General features: G+C 39.9%; 2 protein-coding genes across 7 annotated transcripts in view; one reads left to right on the top strand and one right to left on the bottom strand.

Annotated features, from left to right (window-relative positions):
- Window positions 1-4,707, bottom strand: part of GEN1 (GEN1 Holliday junction 5' flap endonuclease) — a 30,114-nt gene extending 25,407 nt beyond the window's left edge. For both annotated transcript variants that reach the window (XM_032172285.2, XM_032172286.2), the window contains exon 1: window positions 4,351-4,707. The gene's annotated coding sequence lies outside the window, so the exon portion shown is untranslated. The remainder of the gene's footprint in view (window positions 1-4,350) is intronic.
- SMC6 (structural maintenance of chromosomes 6) overlaps window positions 1-15,056 on the top strand; it is a 158,544-nt gene that overhangs the window by 10,364 nt on the left and 133,124 nt on the right. For 2 of the 5 annotated variants that reach the window (XR_009209497.1, XM_058427000.1), the window contains exon 1: window positions 11,866-11,944. Coding sequence is in view for 1 of the 5 variants with exons in the window: in XM_058427000.1 (XP_058282983.1) it covers window positions 11,938-11,944 (7 nt within the window). In the remaining 4 variants the exon portion in view is untranslated. Of the gene's footprint in view, window positions 1-3,251; window positions 3,323-4,889; window positions 5,049-11,865; window positions 11,945-15,056 lie in introns of those variants that run through there. The other 3 variants (XM_058427001.1, XM_058427003.1, XM_032172282.2) reach the window with 3 other exon arrangements.

Genomic DNA, 15,056 nt, shown 5'->3' with positions numbered 1-15,056 from the left:
GAAAGTTATTGACCGTTTTGCTTTCCTTTGTGACTCACGGTGCATACTGGAATAGATTGCTATCAAAGAAAATTATGCAATTCCTTTGTTCTAATTTCATTTAAATGTGACCCTGACCCTAGCAGTCAAAATTTTAAATGCAGGTTATCTTCTGGTTTAGCGATATCTCTTCCAGGAATTTAAGATATGTGGTGTGTATAGATTTATACAACAATATTCACTGTAGCATTGTTTACAATAGTAAGACACTGAGAAAAGCTAGGTCTCCATAGAGGACTAATTAAGTAAACTATGGAATATTCAAACTAAATTAGATGATATAGCAAATAAATCAGTAAGAGAGAAATACATGTACTAATAAAAAAAACTGATCCAACTTTTAAAACGAAAACAGGTATGAATATGTTAGGGATGATTACAGTTCAGGGATGGCAAGAACCACTTTTCAAAACATATCCCTTTGTGTTGTTTCATTTTTAAAATACCATATGCCTGTATTACTGTTCAAATTAGAAAAAAGTTAAAAAATATGTGACCCTATTTATTAGGAGTTGGAGAAATAAACCAGAAATCTTTTTAGATGGTTTGCTTCTTGGCTAAATATTAAGTGACAGATTTAAATAGAATTCATGGGTCAAATTAAAAAGTACTGTTCTGCAAATTTACAAGTACTTGAATATTAAATACTACTTCAGTATAGCTTTTTGAGGGAAGAGAAATTCACATTTTCTGGTTTCCTTCAGATTGCCTAGAACTAGTCCTGTGGAGTTGGCCAGGGCACATATTTTCTCTGGCAACTTCCAGTTCTAAGGTTCAACATTCCTATCCTGTTTCTAATGATTCCTTTCGTAGGTTGACTACACATACACAAATGAATAGTAGTGAAGATTGCCACCTAGTGCAGTGATGCTTATGATGGCACACATAAACACACATTTATATATAGGACTGTGATGTTAACTGTATTCCTTCTGAGGGTTATGGTAAAAAAAAAAAAAAAAAAAAAAAAACAATAAGGTAGACTCTTGATTTTATAAACTGCAGTCCTCTAGGTATTTCAAGTATATTAGGATCATTTTGTAAAGCTTTTAATTAAATATATATATATATTTTTTTGAGGCGGAGTCTCACTCTGTCACCCAGGCTGGAGTGAAGTGGCGCAATCTCGGCTCACTGCAAGCTCCGCCTCCCGGGTTCACGCCATTCTCCTGCCTCAGCCTCTCCGAGTAGCTGGGACTACAGGCGCCCGCCACCACGCCCGGCTAATTTTTTGTATTTTTTAGTAGAGACGGGGTTTCACCGTGGTCTCGATCTCCTGACCTCGTGATCGGCCCGCCTCGGCCTCCCAAAGTGCTGGGATTACAAGCGTGAGCCACTGCGCCCGGCCAATTAAATATATTATTAACGGGGCAGCCATGCCTAAAAAAAAAAAAAAAAAAGTCCAGCACTGATTCGATTATTGGAAACCCCTAAGCAAGATAAAGAGGGCTTTTAACTAACCCCACAAATAATCTTTAATATCACGATTACTACAGTTAGAATTTAGTTTTTATTATTTCATTTCTTTTGTCGGAAACAAACCTGGTTTAAAGAATTATTAACCATGGTTAGTTCTGAAAGAGGAAAATTATGTGAAATGTACATTTTATTAGAAAGAACATCATAATATTTTAAGAACGCAATTAACCCCAAATCTCTGTTTCCAACATCAATTGTTTTCCATTCCTTATCACATGTTCTTTGCACCAGCTGTTCCTCGGAAGTGATATTAAGATGCAATGGTTAAGACTGCAAAAGCATAAAACATTCCAAAAAAGGACATAATGCAATAGCTTCTAAGATATTAAAGTACAACTACACTGATAGAACAGATGGTTCTTGCATGAGGTCATAATCAATGTGATGAGGTTATTTGCAAATAACTCAGCATTAAGTAAAATTTAAAAATACTACACCAGCTGGGCATGGTAGCTCATGCCTATAATCCTCGCACTTTGGGAGGCCGAGGCAGCCGGATCACCTGAGGCCAGAAGTTTGAGACCAGCCTGGCAAAATGGTGAGACCCCATTTCTATAAAAATAAATGAATAAAAATTAAAAATACTACACCAAGAACCATGTATAATTTCATCTTGCTTTTTATTTTTTTTTACTATGGTAAAATTTTAAATTTTTTTGATGCGGGATTTGGTGAGTTTCCACTCAAATCTTTTATAATGAATAATTATATTGATGTCAACCTGTTCATACAATCAACATATATATATCAAAAGAAGTCTAACATCTTCATAATTTAAGAATTAGCTGTCACACAAGTCTACTTACATGAATCAATGACGTAAGAACAACATATAGCAAATAACTTTATAAACCTATTAATGCCTTAAATGTATTCAGCTTACTTATTTGAATCAACAAAGTCAGAACACATAGCAAACCACTTTATAAGCAATGGACTTCAGATAGAAAGCCTAGGATTTGGGTTTTGAATATACCACTGATTAGGTGTATGACCTTGGGAAGACATTTAACCGATCTACAAAATGATAGGTATTAAACCAGATGCATTACAAGATTCTAATATCTGTAATCTAGTATTTAATATTTGAATCTCACGACCAACTGGTAGCATGGAATAAAAAAAATCACTCTATTTCAGAAAGTATTGCTTGGTATAATAGAAAGAAAATAAATTTCCATCTTAAAGGACTTAAGAATCCACTTCCAGTTAAAACAAAAACAAGTCCTTTGATGTAACCATATGGTGCCCATAAATCAATTTAAGTTCCTAAAACTTCCTTAAAAGCTAATAAGCTTTTATTGGTTAATTATAAAACTGAATGAGGTGAGAAAAACACAGAACCTTGTTAATTTCACTAATGAATCAAATTTAAAGAACAGAAAGAGGTCAGGGGCTTAACTGATGCAAAAGTACACACTTTATTAAAGCAAGTTTTGCAATTTAGTTCAGCTTTAAGAAAAACGTTAGAAAATTTACTTTGGAAAAGCAGAAAATGCTTAAATTTCCCAATTTCCATTTAGATGAGTATATATTCATATAAAGATTGGTAAATGGTGAAAACTATTTCAATGCAAGATTATATTTTAAGGGATTTACCACATAATCTCAGTAACTAATGCTGTTCTTTAAAATTATTTTTTCTATTTTATTTTCATATGAATTTAGCCTAAACGTTGAGGCATAATTCACGCTTATCAATAAATACTTATTAAATGTCTACTATTTAACAGGAATGCTTTATAGGTGCTGGAGATACAATAATGGAAGAAGACCAAGCTCTGCATTTAAAGACCTTAGTAGGGTAAGTGAGACTTAGTAGGGTAAGTGAGATAAAAAGGGCTTAAGAGGTAAGAAAGCCAGCTATAGTTGTATTTAGGAAAAAATGTCCCCCATTTAGGAATCAAGGAACGGTTCCTGAAGCAAGTGACATGTAAGTAGGGACCTCCCAACTGTGTTTCCCATTGGTTACAACAAGGCCAGATGTTTTGGTCTATTTTGACTATGTCATATTTTTCGTTGATCCATGGCAAGGGCCACAGTAGGAATATAATATATATGTGATTACTTTTAGAAATAAAAAGTGACTTTGATGGAAAGAATTCCATTACTGGAGGCCAGAATTTCAACATCAATTTATTTGGAGGTGGGGTGAGGTGGCAGTCAATGCATTATTTTCCCCACACAGAAGAGAAGACTTTGGAGTATGAAAAGCAGGTTACTTGCTAGGTCAGCATATTCATGGGAAGGGTTGTGTAAAGACTGAAGGGGTAGTGTGGGGTTGAGATGGGCGCTGAAACCTAAGCCAAGGAAGTAAGACTTCATTACTTCTGACGTTTATTTAGGGGGTTTACACTCTAGGTTACCGTGGGGGAAGGAACGACTGTAAATAAACAGCTACAATCCCTTAATGTAATTACTATAACAAAACTATATCCGAAATACAAGGTTAACACGGTAAGGGAACACCCAACTGTGCCTATGGGGACCAGGGAGGGCTCGCCCGGCACGGCTTTGAGCGAGGCGTGGGAATTATCCCCATCGCATGCCCGGGGTAAGCACAACGGGACCCAGTAACTTCGGCCAAGCGCGAGCGGCCGGAGAACGCGCAGCTTTCCCGGGGCGGGGTAACGCAGAGCCCGCGCTAGTGGAGAACAGGGGCCAGGTCGCGGCCTGGCGGCTCGGCACGGACTTCCTACTTTATTCAAAGGGAATCATTGAAGGCGTTTTCGGAGGAGCAGCGAACAAAGAGCTCGTCCCTAAGTCAGATGGTCAAAGGAACCAGTGGGAGGACCCGGGCGGCGCCGTCTCTCCACGTCCCGCGGGACTTACCCGGACAACCCTCCTTCCTTGGCTCTGGAAGAAGCCCCTTCGTCATTTACCAGTTTGGCCTGAATCCTAACTACGGTGCCTCCAAATTTCTGAATTTTCTCTAAAGAAAAAAAAAAAAGAAAAGTCCTCTTTCTTTACCCAAGCAAAGACTAGCACCCCGGGCTCAGCCGCCAGGCCCAGGAGCACCAGGAAACATTTCGAATCCGGCGCCGGGCCCGCGCGGCCCCACCTCTTCCGGGAAGTGACTGATCCTTTTCCCCCAGTGGGGCCCGCTCGGCCTTCCCTTGCCGGCTCCCAGCCGGCCCAGCGGACGCATGGGTAGACCCGCTGCGGGAGGGCGCTCAGTTATCTTTCCCTTTTACTTAGGCAAATCACTCGCCTCCCCCGCGTCCGGTCACTGCGGAACCACCCGCTAAGGGGCACTTCCGGCCTCTCAGACTCCGGCGGCGCGAAACCCAGCAACTGCGCAGGCGCGGGCGGAGCCCGAAGGGAGGGAGGGCGGGGCGCAGGCGCGGTTAGGCCCGCGGTGGGCGCCGGGGCTCCCGGGATTCTACCTTCTCCTGCGGCCGGCGCGCGGTTCCCAGCCTGCCAGCGGCGGTCAGCCGAGGTCGAGACGCCCGCAGGGTGGCCTTAGCGGCCGGTCGTACCACGGCAGCCCCGCCGATCAGGTTCCTTTGGGAGACTTCGACTTGTTGGCGGTAGGGTGAAGGCGCGGGTTGTCGCTTTCCCTTGCTCCGGGGTTCATCCTCCGCCCGCTGCCCCCTTGGCTGGCGACCCCCAGCCACCTGGGAGAGGCATGGTCAGCTGAGCTGCGGCGGTGTTCATGGTCGCCCTTGCGGGCCCGGGCGGGAGATGTTTGTTCCTTGGGCGGGTCGGGCAGCCGACGGCACCTTCGCGCGCTCTCCGAGGCGGCACCGGTCTCCTGAGCCGCGGGAAACCTGGCGTCTGCTCGGGGCCGTTCTCTCCCAGGCGGCTGTCCCCAGACTCCCCCCGGGCTGTGGCGAATAACTGTAAAGCGGGGAGAGGTCTGGGGAAAGCTGGGGTAGGGAGTGGCTCTCAGCATGAGTCTGATGATACCTCGCAGGCGGCAACTGGTGTGTTTAAAGGGTGTATGCAAAGATCACTGAAATCGGATTTGTCATTAAAGCCCAGTTTTACGAAAACGCAAACTGTATTATCTAGAAAAATTAACATGTGTTCAAAGGTTTATTGATGGCATTTCTCTGCCCTCATTTCTTACGGAAATGAACCGGAGAAGAATCCCAATTGGGAATTGCGGAAAACAGGACTCTAGGGTAGAGAAAGGGTTGTAGAACCAATAGGGTTTGAGACAATACTGTGAAAATTCTTAGAGCAATCATTTGGTGTTTAAGCCCTCGAGACAGAAGTTTTGTGAGCGCTTATTACTCTGCATATTTCACGAGTAGGATATTAAAAGCCAGCGTTTTAAAGGCAGACTTCTCAATAATATATATTCAAAGGAAAAATGAAAAACCCAAATTTCCTGACTTTTATATGGTTGCTGTGTGATCTTTTAACATGTACAATAGCATATACAGTGGCATGCAGTTTGTTCCATGGGTGTGTGGGTAGAGGGAACATATTAGAACTTCTGTTTAGATTTACTTTATTTCATTCGATTTCTACGTGAAACAGAGTATTAATTTCATATTGGAATGTGTATTTCAAATTTCTTTTGCTTAATGGGTGCAAGTACAAAACGTTTGGAGACCACTAGTATATTGCCTAAAAACATGTATTTACATCACAAAGAGCCAGAATTGTGTGACTCTGAGCAGGTTGGTACCACCTCTTTAAGTTTCAGTTCTTCTTATGTAAGTTGGAAGAAATAATACAGTTATCAGTGCATCCTCTGTATCCGTGGATTCTGTCACGGGACTGAAAATATTTCAGATGAAAAAAAGTGGATGGTTGCACAGACTTTTTTGTTCTTGTCATTATTACCTAAACAGTACCGTATAACAACTATTCACATAGCATTTACATTGTATTAGGTTATATAGGTAATCTAGAGATAACCTTTAAGTACGTGGGGAGGTTATACGCAAATATGACACCATTTCATATAAGGGACTTGAGCATCTGTGGATTTTGGTATCTGAGTGAGAGAGAGGGGCTGTCATTTTGGAACCAATTCTTAGGGATTGACTGTACCTAGCTGACAGGATTCTTAAATATGTGGTGGAGACAGAGAGGAAGAGAAAGTTATGTAGTTATATATCGACATCTATCTACAATCCGTATAAAGCACTTAGTATTGAGCCTGGCAAAAAGTACACAGATCATGTTAAAGATATTACAGTGAAAAACAAGTTTTATTCCCCAAAGGTTTATTTTACTGAATCTGTAGAATTTTATGTAAAACCTACCTAAATCTTGACTGTCATTTTTAGATCAAAGTTAGGAAAACTAATTAAAGCTGTACTTGGCTTACTTTTAGGAATTAGTAAGTAACTCAGAATTTTACCATGATAGCTTGCATTATATTTAAGACAATTAAATGTCAGAGTTCTTTATACACAACCATAAGTCCAGCTGACTGAGGGTCAAGTGTAGTTGCTTAGGTTAATGTTAGCATTTTTGATTCACTATTTAAATAAGTTACATCTTTTCTCTCTGAGCATGCTTTTCTTGGTCACCAAATTCAAACTACTTCCAGTAGCTTTCTTAGCTCCACCCACAAATCTTTCTCTATTGCAGAGTATACTTGACTACTGACTGGCCTCTATCTCAAATACCTTAGGAGCACTTCAAACTCTGTTTTCTTTCTTTCTTTTTTTTTCCTCTTTTTATTTTTTTGTTTGAGACAGAGTTTCACTCTTGTCGCCCAGGTTGGAGTGCAGTGGCGCAATCCTGCCTCCCAGGTTCAAGCGATTCTCCTGCCTCAGCCTCCTAAGTAGCTGGGATTACAGGCATGCACCACCACACCTGGCTAATTTTGTATTTTTAGTAGAGATGGGGTTTCACCACGCTGGGCTGGCTGGTCTTGAGCTCCTTACCTCAAGTAATCCACCCATCTCGGCCTCCCAAAGTGCTGGGATGACAAGGTGTGAGCCACTGAGCCCCACCCAAACTCAGTGTTTTCAAATAAAATAAATATTTCATTCTCCCTTCTTGCCAAACCTGTTACATCAACTTATAATGGCATTTAGTATTAAGTGTGAAGATGAAACACAAAATGAAATTTTATAAAGCACATCCAAAGTTTTGATTGACTTTAATAGTAACATTAGAGAATCTTTTTTTTTTTTTTTTTTTTTTTGAGACAGCTGTTCACTTTTGTTGCCCAGGCTGGAGGGCAGAGACACGATTTCGGCTCACTGCAACTCTGTCTCTCAGGTTCAAGTGATTCTCCTGCCTCAACCTCCCGAGTAGCTGGGATTACAGGCATGCGCCACCAAGCCCAGCTAATTTTTTTTGTATTTTTAGTAGCGATGGGGTTTCACCATGTTGGCCAGGCTGGTCTCGAACTGCTGACCTCAGGTGATCCGCCTGCCTTGGCCTCCCAAATTACTGAGATTACAGGCATGAGCCACTGCGCCCAGCCAATAATAGAATCTTTTTTTTTAAGTTTAATGAAGGATAGACAAGATGAAGGACAGATTAATAGCCAATTTCACTCTCTATGAATAATTAACTGTCAAACTTCAGTTTATGCCAGTAGGAACCTGGGCGTTAAAGAGGTTTAACTGGGTTTTGACAAACCTGGATTTGGATCTGAGCTCTGCTATGTTAGAGCTATAGAAGCCTTTGTATGTTAGAACTAAGTTGTAGCTACATAAATTCAAGTCATTTACTTGTGACTCAGTCTCTCCTTTTGTAAAAATAAGGGCAATATTTATCTCATAAAGATGTTGAGGATCAAAGGAAATAGAAAGTGTTCATCTCAAAACGTAAGTATGTAGTTATTCAACAAATGTTAATTCTACTCACTCATTTGTACTCACCAATTCTACTAATTCAGTCTTTTAAATCTCTTGTTTTATCTCTTCCCTTTGTCCATGATATTACCACTGCTTTTGTTTAGCAACTTATGTCTTCTGCTACTATTCTTACTTTCTGTTTCATCTATCTTCTATATTGAGCCACAGGATGTTTTCAGAACAGAAATCTAAGTGTTCAGATTTTATTAACTGAAATGCTGTGCTTTATACTTCCCAGTTTTGCTGATCCTGAAATTTTAGATGGATGGACTTAATGAATAAGTCTCATATAATTCCATGATATGTTCCAAGCAGTGTACTTAATTAAGCACATTCAAAATGAAGTTGTTTACCGTAGAATAAATGTCTGTTGGGTAGGCAGAGTAGAATTGAGGATGTGGTAAACACAGTCCAGGGCAGATTCAGAAGTAGTAGTAATTTGCCTTTTTAAAAAAATGATAACACTGTTTTTTATTAAATTCTAATTCTGTTATGTGTGTCACTACTCTTAGTTCCTAATTTGGTATTAATGGGAAATATGAATTATTAGATACTTAATAAAATTTAGAATTCTGTTAAAATGTATGATCTCTATCAAATTTCCTATGCATCTACACGCTATAATGAACTCTTGGTTATTAATTTTTTTTTTTTTTTTTTGAGACAGAGTCTCGCTTTGTCACCCAGGCTGGAGTGCAGTGGCGCAGTCTTGGCTCACTGCAACCTCCACCTTCCGGGTTCAAGCCATTCTTCTGCCTCAGCTTCCCTAGTAGCTGGGACTACAGTCGCATGCCACCATGCCTGACTAATTTTTGTATTTTTGGTAGAGACGGGGTTTCACCATATTGGCCAGTCTGGTCTCGAACTCCTGACCTCAATGATCTGCCTGCCTTGGCCTCCCAAAGTGCTGGGATTACAGACGTGAGCCACCGCGCCCGGCCATTAATTTTTCTTCTTGAACTTATTATTTTATTGATAATCTTCATTGTTCCTGCTTGTATCCTGTAAGGGAGAAATGAGGTGTTGTTTAATTCTGTTTTTTTTTTAATTATAAATAAGTAAAGAAATATTAAAAACTATGACGAGCTTTATGGATAAATTGAAAATCCCAGAGGAGGCTTTTTTCTCCTTTTTTTATTCCAGCATAATTAAAATATTTTTCTTTGCATCTCTAAATATGTCTCTTTAGCCTTTTGGAAACAATTTTACTATTTTAATCTGTATCTGATGCTCTAGACATTCAAATCTGTGTTTGAAAATCCATCATCATTAAATTACAAAGTGATTCCTATTTTAAAAGGTAGGATCCTTCAGTGTCTGTTAGATGCAAGTTACCGTGGCAACCTAATAGCAAACTGCAAATCCCAGGTCATGCTCAGCAAATAAAAAACATGCTCAGCAAATGAAAAACATCGTCATCATGTAGTGTTTGGGTGTACTGTCTTCTGTATAGAATCTCACATTCTTTGTGAGAAGCGCATCACATTTTCCCTAGTGTATTATCCGTTAGCTTATGTCTGAGTGCCTGCTAACTGCATGATCATGTGTTAGGCATTAATAAAGACAGTTTCTAAAAGGGCATTAAATGTTGGGGACACCAAAAAGTAATGCTTTCTCTTTGCTCTTCTATAATAAATAAATTACTGCTCAGTAACTGAGAAGGGAATAGAGGGTGGTTAGCGGAGAAGAAAGTGTTGGAAAAACAATGGCCTGGTAGTATCTCAGGGAATTTAAATTAATAATAAACTGAAGCTGATCTATGTTGATTCTTATTAAATATTTTGAAAAATATGTTTGATTTTGAATTTTTGATTTTAATAACAGTTTCAAAACATTAAATAATTTGTAAAAATGAAGCTGAATATTACGTAGATGTAACTGTAATGGTAATATTGTCTTAAAAGGCATTTGTTTAGGTTAAATATCCTTCTTTGGATGGTAAGTAATGTACCCTTTAAATGGTATTCGACTTCATAATATATAAGTTTCCTCATTGCCTTCAGGATAGGATAAAGTCCCAGTTAGTTTCCATGGTTTACATAACAATCCAACTCTAATGTGCATGTGAATCACCTTAAGTCTTGTTAAAGTGAAGATTCTGATTCACTTGCTCTAGGGTGGGGCCTGAGATTCTGGATATCCCATATGTGAGTATCTTCCCAGGAGATGTAGATCTTGCTTGCCTGTCCTTGGACCACACTTTAAATATGAGGAGTCTGCAAGTCCTTTTGTGGTCTGTTTCTTCCCTACTGCTCTAACTTTATTGCTTGCTAGCTGTGCCTTATAATTTATGACACTGTATCATGGACTTGCTTTTAGTATCCCCCTGTAGCTGCACTTTGCAAAATGTGGTGCAGGAATTCATGAGATTCTTGCAAGGGATCTACAAGGCCAAAACTGTTTTAAATATGTTTTAATGATAATAGTAAGATGTTATCTGCCCTATTCACTCTCATTCACTTATGAGTGTATAGTGGAGTTTTCCAGAGGTTACATGATTTGTTAGATGTCATTGCTGTGACTGATGGAATATATACTGTGTGTCTCTTGTTTTAGAAGTTGCTCAGTTTTGGCCAGCCGTGGTGACTCACACCTATAATCCCAGCACTTTGGGAGGCAGATCACTTGAGGTCAGAAGTTCGAGATCAGCCTGGCCAACATGGCAAAACCCCATGTCTGCTAAAAATAAAAAATTAGCTGGGCATGGTGGCGCGCACCTTAATCCCAGCTACGTGGGAGGCTGAGGCAAGAGAATTGCTTGAACCCAGGAGGTGGAGGTTGCAGTGAGCTACGATCGTGCCACTGCACTCTAGCCTGGGAGACAGAGCAAGACTCTGTCTCAAAAAAAAAAAAAAAGAAAAAGAAAAAGAAAAAAAGTTGTTTAGTTTTAATTTCTAATATAATGAATATTGATAGACATAAGCAAAAACTCTTTGAAGTCCTTTGTAAAAGAGATTACAACCTTTGAGAACTGCTTCCCTCCATATTGGACTGCGGACACAGAGACTTAGATCTGGAACTTAAATCAGAGCTATTTCCTTAGCCACAGCAACTGCCAGGCTAGGGTGGCAGTTTCAGTTTCCCATATGGTCTCCAGTGACACTGCAGTGGGAGTGGTCTTCTCACCTCTGGGCAATGGGAAAAGTCCTGACTTTCTACTAGGCCTCCTTTGACACTAGCCAACTAGGAGAAGGAGTAACACCCTATTACTTCCTGTGTGGGTGGAAATCTAGGCTCTCTAGGTGGTCTCCACTGACACCATTGTCATGGCTCCCTACTTGTCTACTTAGCCTTCTTCGACTCTACCCCAGTTAGGGTGTTGAGATGCCACTGTGTAGCCTCACTAGGGTGGAAGTCCAGACTACCCACTTGGATTTTGCTTGCATGGGCAGGGAAGCCAGGTATATACATGGTACGGAGAGGGTTGCTATGGTCTAATATTTGGGGGATTTAAGTACATTGAGCCTAGAACTGTTCCTCATATTCTTTTTTTTTTTTTTTGAAAGAAAGAAATTTATTTTAGCAACTGGTATTCTTCCATATTACCAACACTGAGTTTTGTGACCTTTCAGGGTGGGGAATAAATGATATGTCTCCAGATGGTGAGACTGTCAAATTCCGTTGGCTATGGTCATGATACCTGATGGAAGGTAATTAGTAAGTTCTGTTTATCCTTGTGTAATCATCTCATCATGTTCTTTGCCCATTTTTCTACTTGAACCACTGAACACTTTGTACAAATGCTTTGTATTTAATAACATATATATATGTTGTCTTCTGATAACTTTGGGGTTGGTTTTCTCCTGGTTCTCTAGTTCTTTTATTTTATTTTATTTTTTTTATTATTATACTTTAGGTTTTAGGGTACATGTGCACAATGTGCAGGTTTGTTAACATATGTATCTATGTGCCATGTTGTTTTGCTGCACCCATTAACTCCTCATTTAGCATTAGGTATATCTCCTAATGCTGTCCCTCCCCCCTCCCCCAACCCCACAACAGTCCCCGGAGGGTGATGTTCCCCTTCCTGTGTCCATGAGTTCTCATTGTTCAGTTCCCACCTATGAGTGAGAACATGCGGTGTTTGGTTTTTTGTCCTTGCGATAGTTTACTGAGAATGATGTTTTCCAGTTTCATCCATGTCCCTACAAAGGACATGAACTCATCATTTTTTATGGCTGCATAGTATTCCATGGTGTATATGTGCCACATTTTCTTAATCCAGTCTATCGTTTTTGGACATTTGGGTTGGTTCCAAGTCTTTGCTATTGTGAATAGTGCCGCAATAAACATACGTGTGCATGTGTCTTTATAGCAGCATGATTTATAGTCCTTTGGGTATATACTCAGTAATGGGATGGCTGGGTCAAATGGTATTTCTAATTCTAGATCCCTGAGGAATCGCCACACTGTCTTCCACAATGGTTGAACTAGTTTACAGTCCCACCAACAGTGTAAAAGTGTTCCTATTTCTTCACATCCTCTCCAGCACCTGTTGGTTCCTGACTTTTTAATGATCGCCATACTAACTGGCGTGAGATGGTATCTCATTGTGGTTTTGATTTGCATTTCTCTGATGGCCAGTGATGATGAGCATTTTTTCATGTGTTTTTTGGCTGCATAAATGTCTTCTTTTGAGAAGTGTCTGTTCATTTCCTTCGCCCACTTTTTGATGGGGTTTGTTTTTTTCTTGTAAATTTGTTGGAGTTCATTGTAGATTCTGGATATTAGCCATTTGTCAGATGAGTAGGTTGCAAAAATTTTCTCCCATTCTGTAGGTTGCCTGTTCACTCTGATGGTGGTTTCTTTTGCTGTGCAGAAGCTCTTTAGTTTAATTAGATCCCATTTGTCAATTTTGGCTTTTGTTGCCATTGCTTTTGGTGTTTTAGACATGAAGTCCTTGCCCACGCCTATGTCCTGAATGGTATTGCGTAGGTTTTCTTGTAGGATTTTAATAGTTTTAGGTCTAACATGTAAGTCTTTAATCCATCTTGAATTAATTTTTGTATAAGGTGTAGGGAAGGGATCCAGTTTCAGCTTTCTACATATGTCTAGCCAGTTTTCCCAGCACCATTTATTAAATAGGGAATCCTTTCCCCATTTCTTGTTTTTGTCAGGTTTGTCAAAGATCAGATAGTTGTAGATATGCGGCATTATTTCTGAGGGCTCTGTTCTGTTCCATTGATCTATGTCTCTGTTGTGGTACCAGTACCATGCTGTTTTGGTTACTGTAGCCTCATAGTATAGTTTGAAGTCAGGTAGCGTGATGCCTCCAGCTTTGTTCTTTTGGCTTAGGATTGACTTGGTGATGCGGGCTCTTTTTTGGTTCCATATGAACTTTAAAGTAGTTTTCTCCAATTCTGTGAAGAAAGTCATTGGTAGCTTGATGGGGATGGCATTGAATCTATAAATGACCTTGGGCAGTATGGCCATTTTCACGATATCGATTCTTCCAACCCATGAGCATGGAATGTTCTTCCATTTTTTTGTATCCTCTTTTATTTCATTGAGCAGTGGTTTGTAGTTCTCCTTGAAGAGGTCCTTCACATCCCTTGTAAGTTGGATTCCTAGGTATTTTATTCTCTTTGAAGCAATTATGAATGGGAGTTCACTCATGATTTGGCTCTCTGTTTGTCTGTGATTGGTGTACAAGAATGCTTGTGATTTTTGTACATTGATTTTGTATCCTGAGACTTTGCTGAAGTTGCTAATCAGCTTAGGAATCATGTCATCTGCAGACAGGGACAATTTGACTTCCTCTTTTCCTAATTGAATACCCTTTATTTCCTTCTCCTGCCTGTTTGCCCTGGCCAGAACTTCCAGCACTATGTTGAATAGGAGTGGTGAGAGAGGGCATCCCTGTCTTGTGCCAGTTTTCAAAGGGAATGCTTCCAGTTTTTGCCCATTCAGTATGATATTGGCTGTGGGTTTGTCATAGAAAGCTCTTATGATTTTGAGATACGTCCCATCAATACCTAATTTATTGAGAGTTTTTAGCATGAAGGGTTGTTGAATTTTGTCAAAGGCCTTTTCTGCATCTATTGAGATAATCATGTGGTTTTTGTCTTTGGTTCTGTTTATATGCTGGATTACATTTATTGATTTGCGTATGTTGAACCAGCCTTGCATCCCAGGGATGAAGCCCACTTGATCATGGTGTGTAAGCTTTTTGATGTGCTGCTGGATTCGGTTTGCCAGTATTTTATTGAGGATTTTTGCATCAATGTTCATCAAGGATATTGGTCTGAAATTCTCTGTTTTGGTTATGTCTCTGCCAGGCTTTGGTATCAGGATGATGCTGGCCTCATAAAATGTGTTAGGGAGGATTCCCTCTTTTTCTATTGATTGGAATAGTTTCAGAAGGAAGGGTACCAGTTCCTCCTTGTACCTCTGGTAGAATTCGGCTGTGAATCCATCAGGTCCTGAACTCTTTTTGGTTGGTAAGCTATTGATTATTGCCACAATTTCAGAGCCTGTTATTGGTCTATTCAGAGATTCAACTTCTTCCTGGTTTAGTCTTGGGAGGGTGTATTTGTCGAGGAATTTATCCATTTCTTCTAGATTTTCTAGTTTATTTGCGTAGAGGTGTTTGTGGTATTCTCTGATGGTAGATTGTATTTCTGTGGGATCGGTGGTGATATCCCCTTTTTCATTTTTTATTGCATCTATTTGATTCTTCTCTCTTTTCTTCTTTATTAGTCTTGCTAGTGGTCTATCAATTTTGTTGATGTTTTCAAAAAACCAGCTCCTGGATTCATTAAT

This window comes from Hylobates moloch, unplaced genomic scaffold (genome assembly GCF_009828535.3).
Source record: "Hylobates moloch isolate HMO894 unplaced genomic scaffold, HMol_V3 SCAFFOLD_13, whole genome shotgun sequence".
Classification (NCBI taxonomy): Eukaryota; Metazoa; Chordata; class Mammalia; order Primates; family Hylobatidae; genus Hylobates; species Hylobates moloch.
The sequence above is the reverse complement of the archived record's forward strand: the minus strand, read 5'-3'. Positions and strand labels throughout refer to the sequence as shown.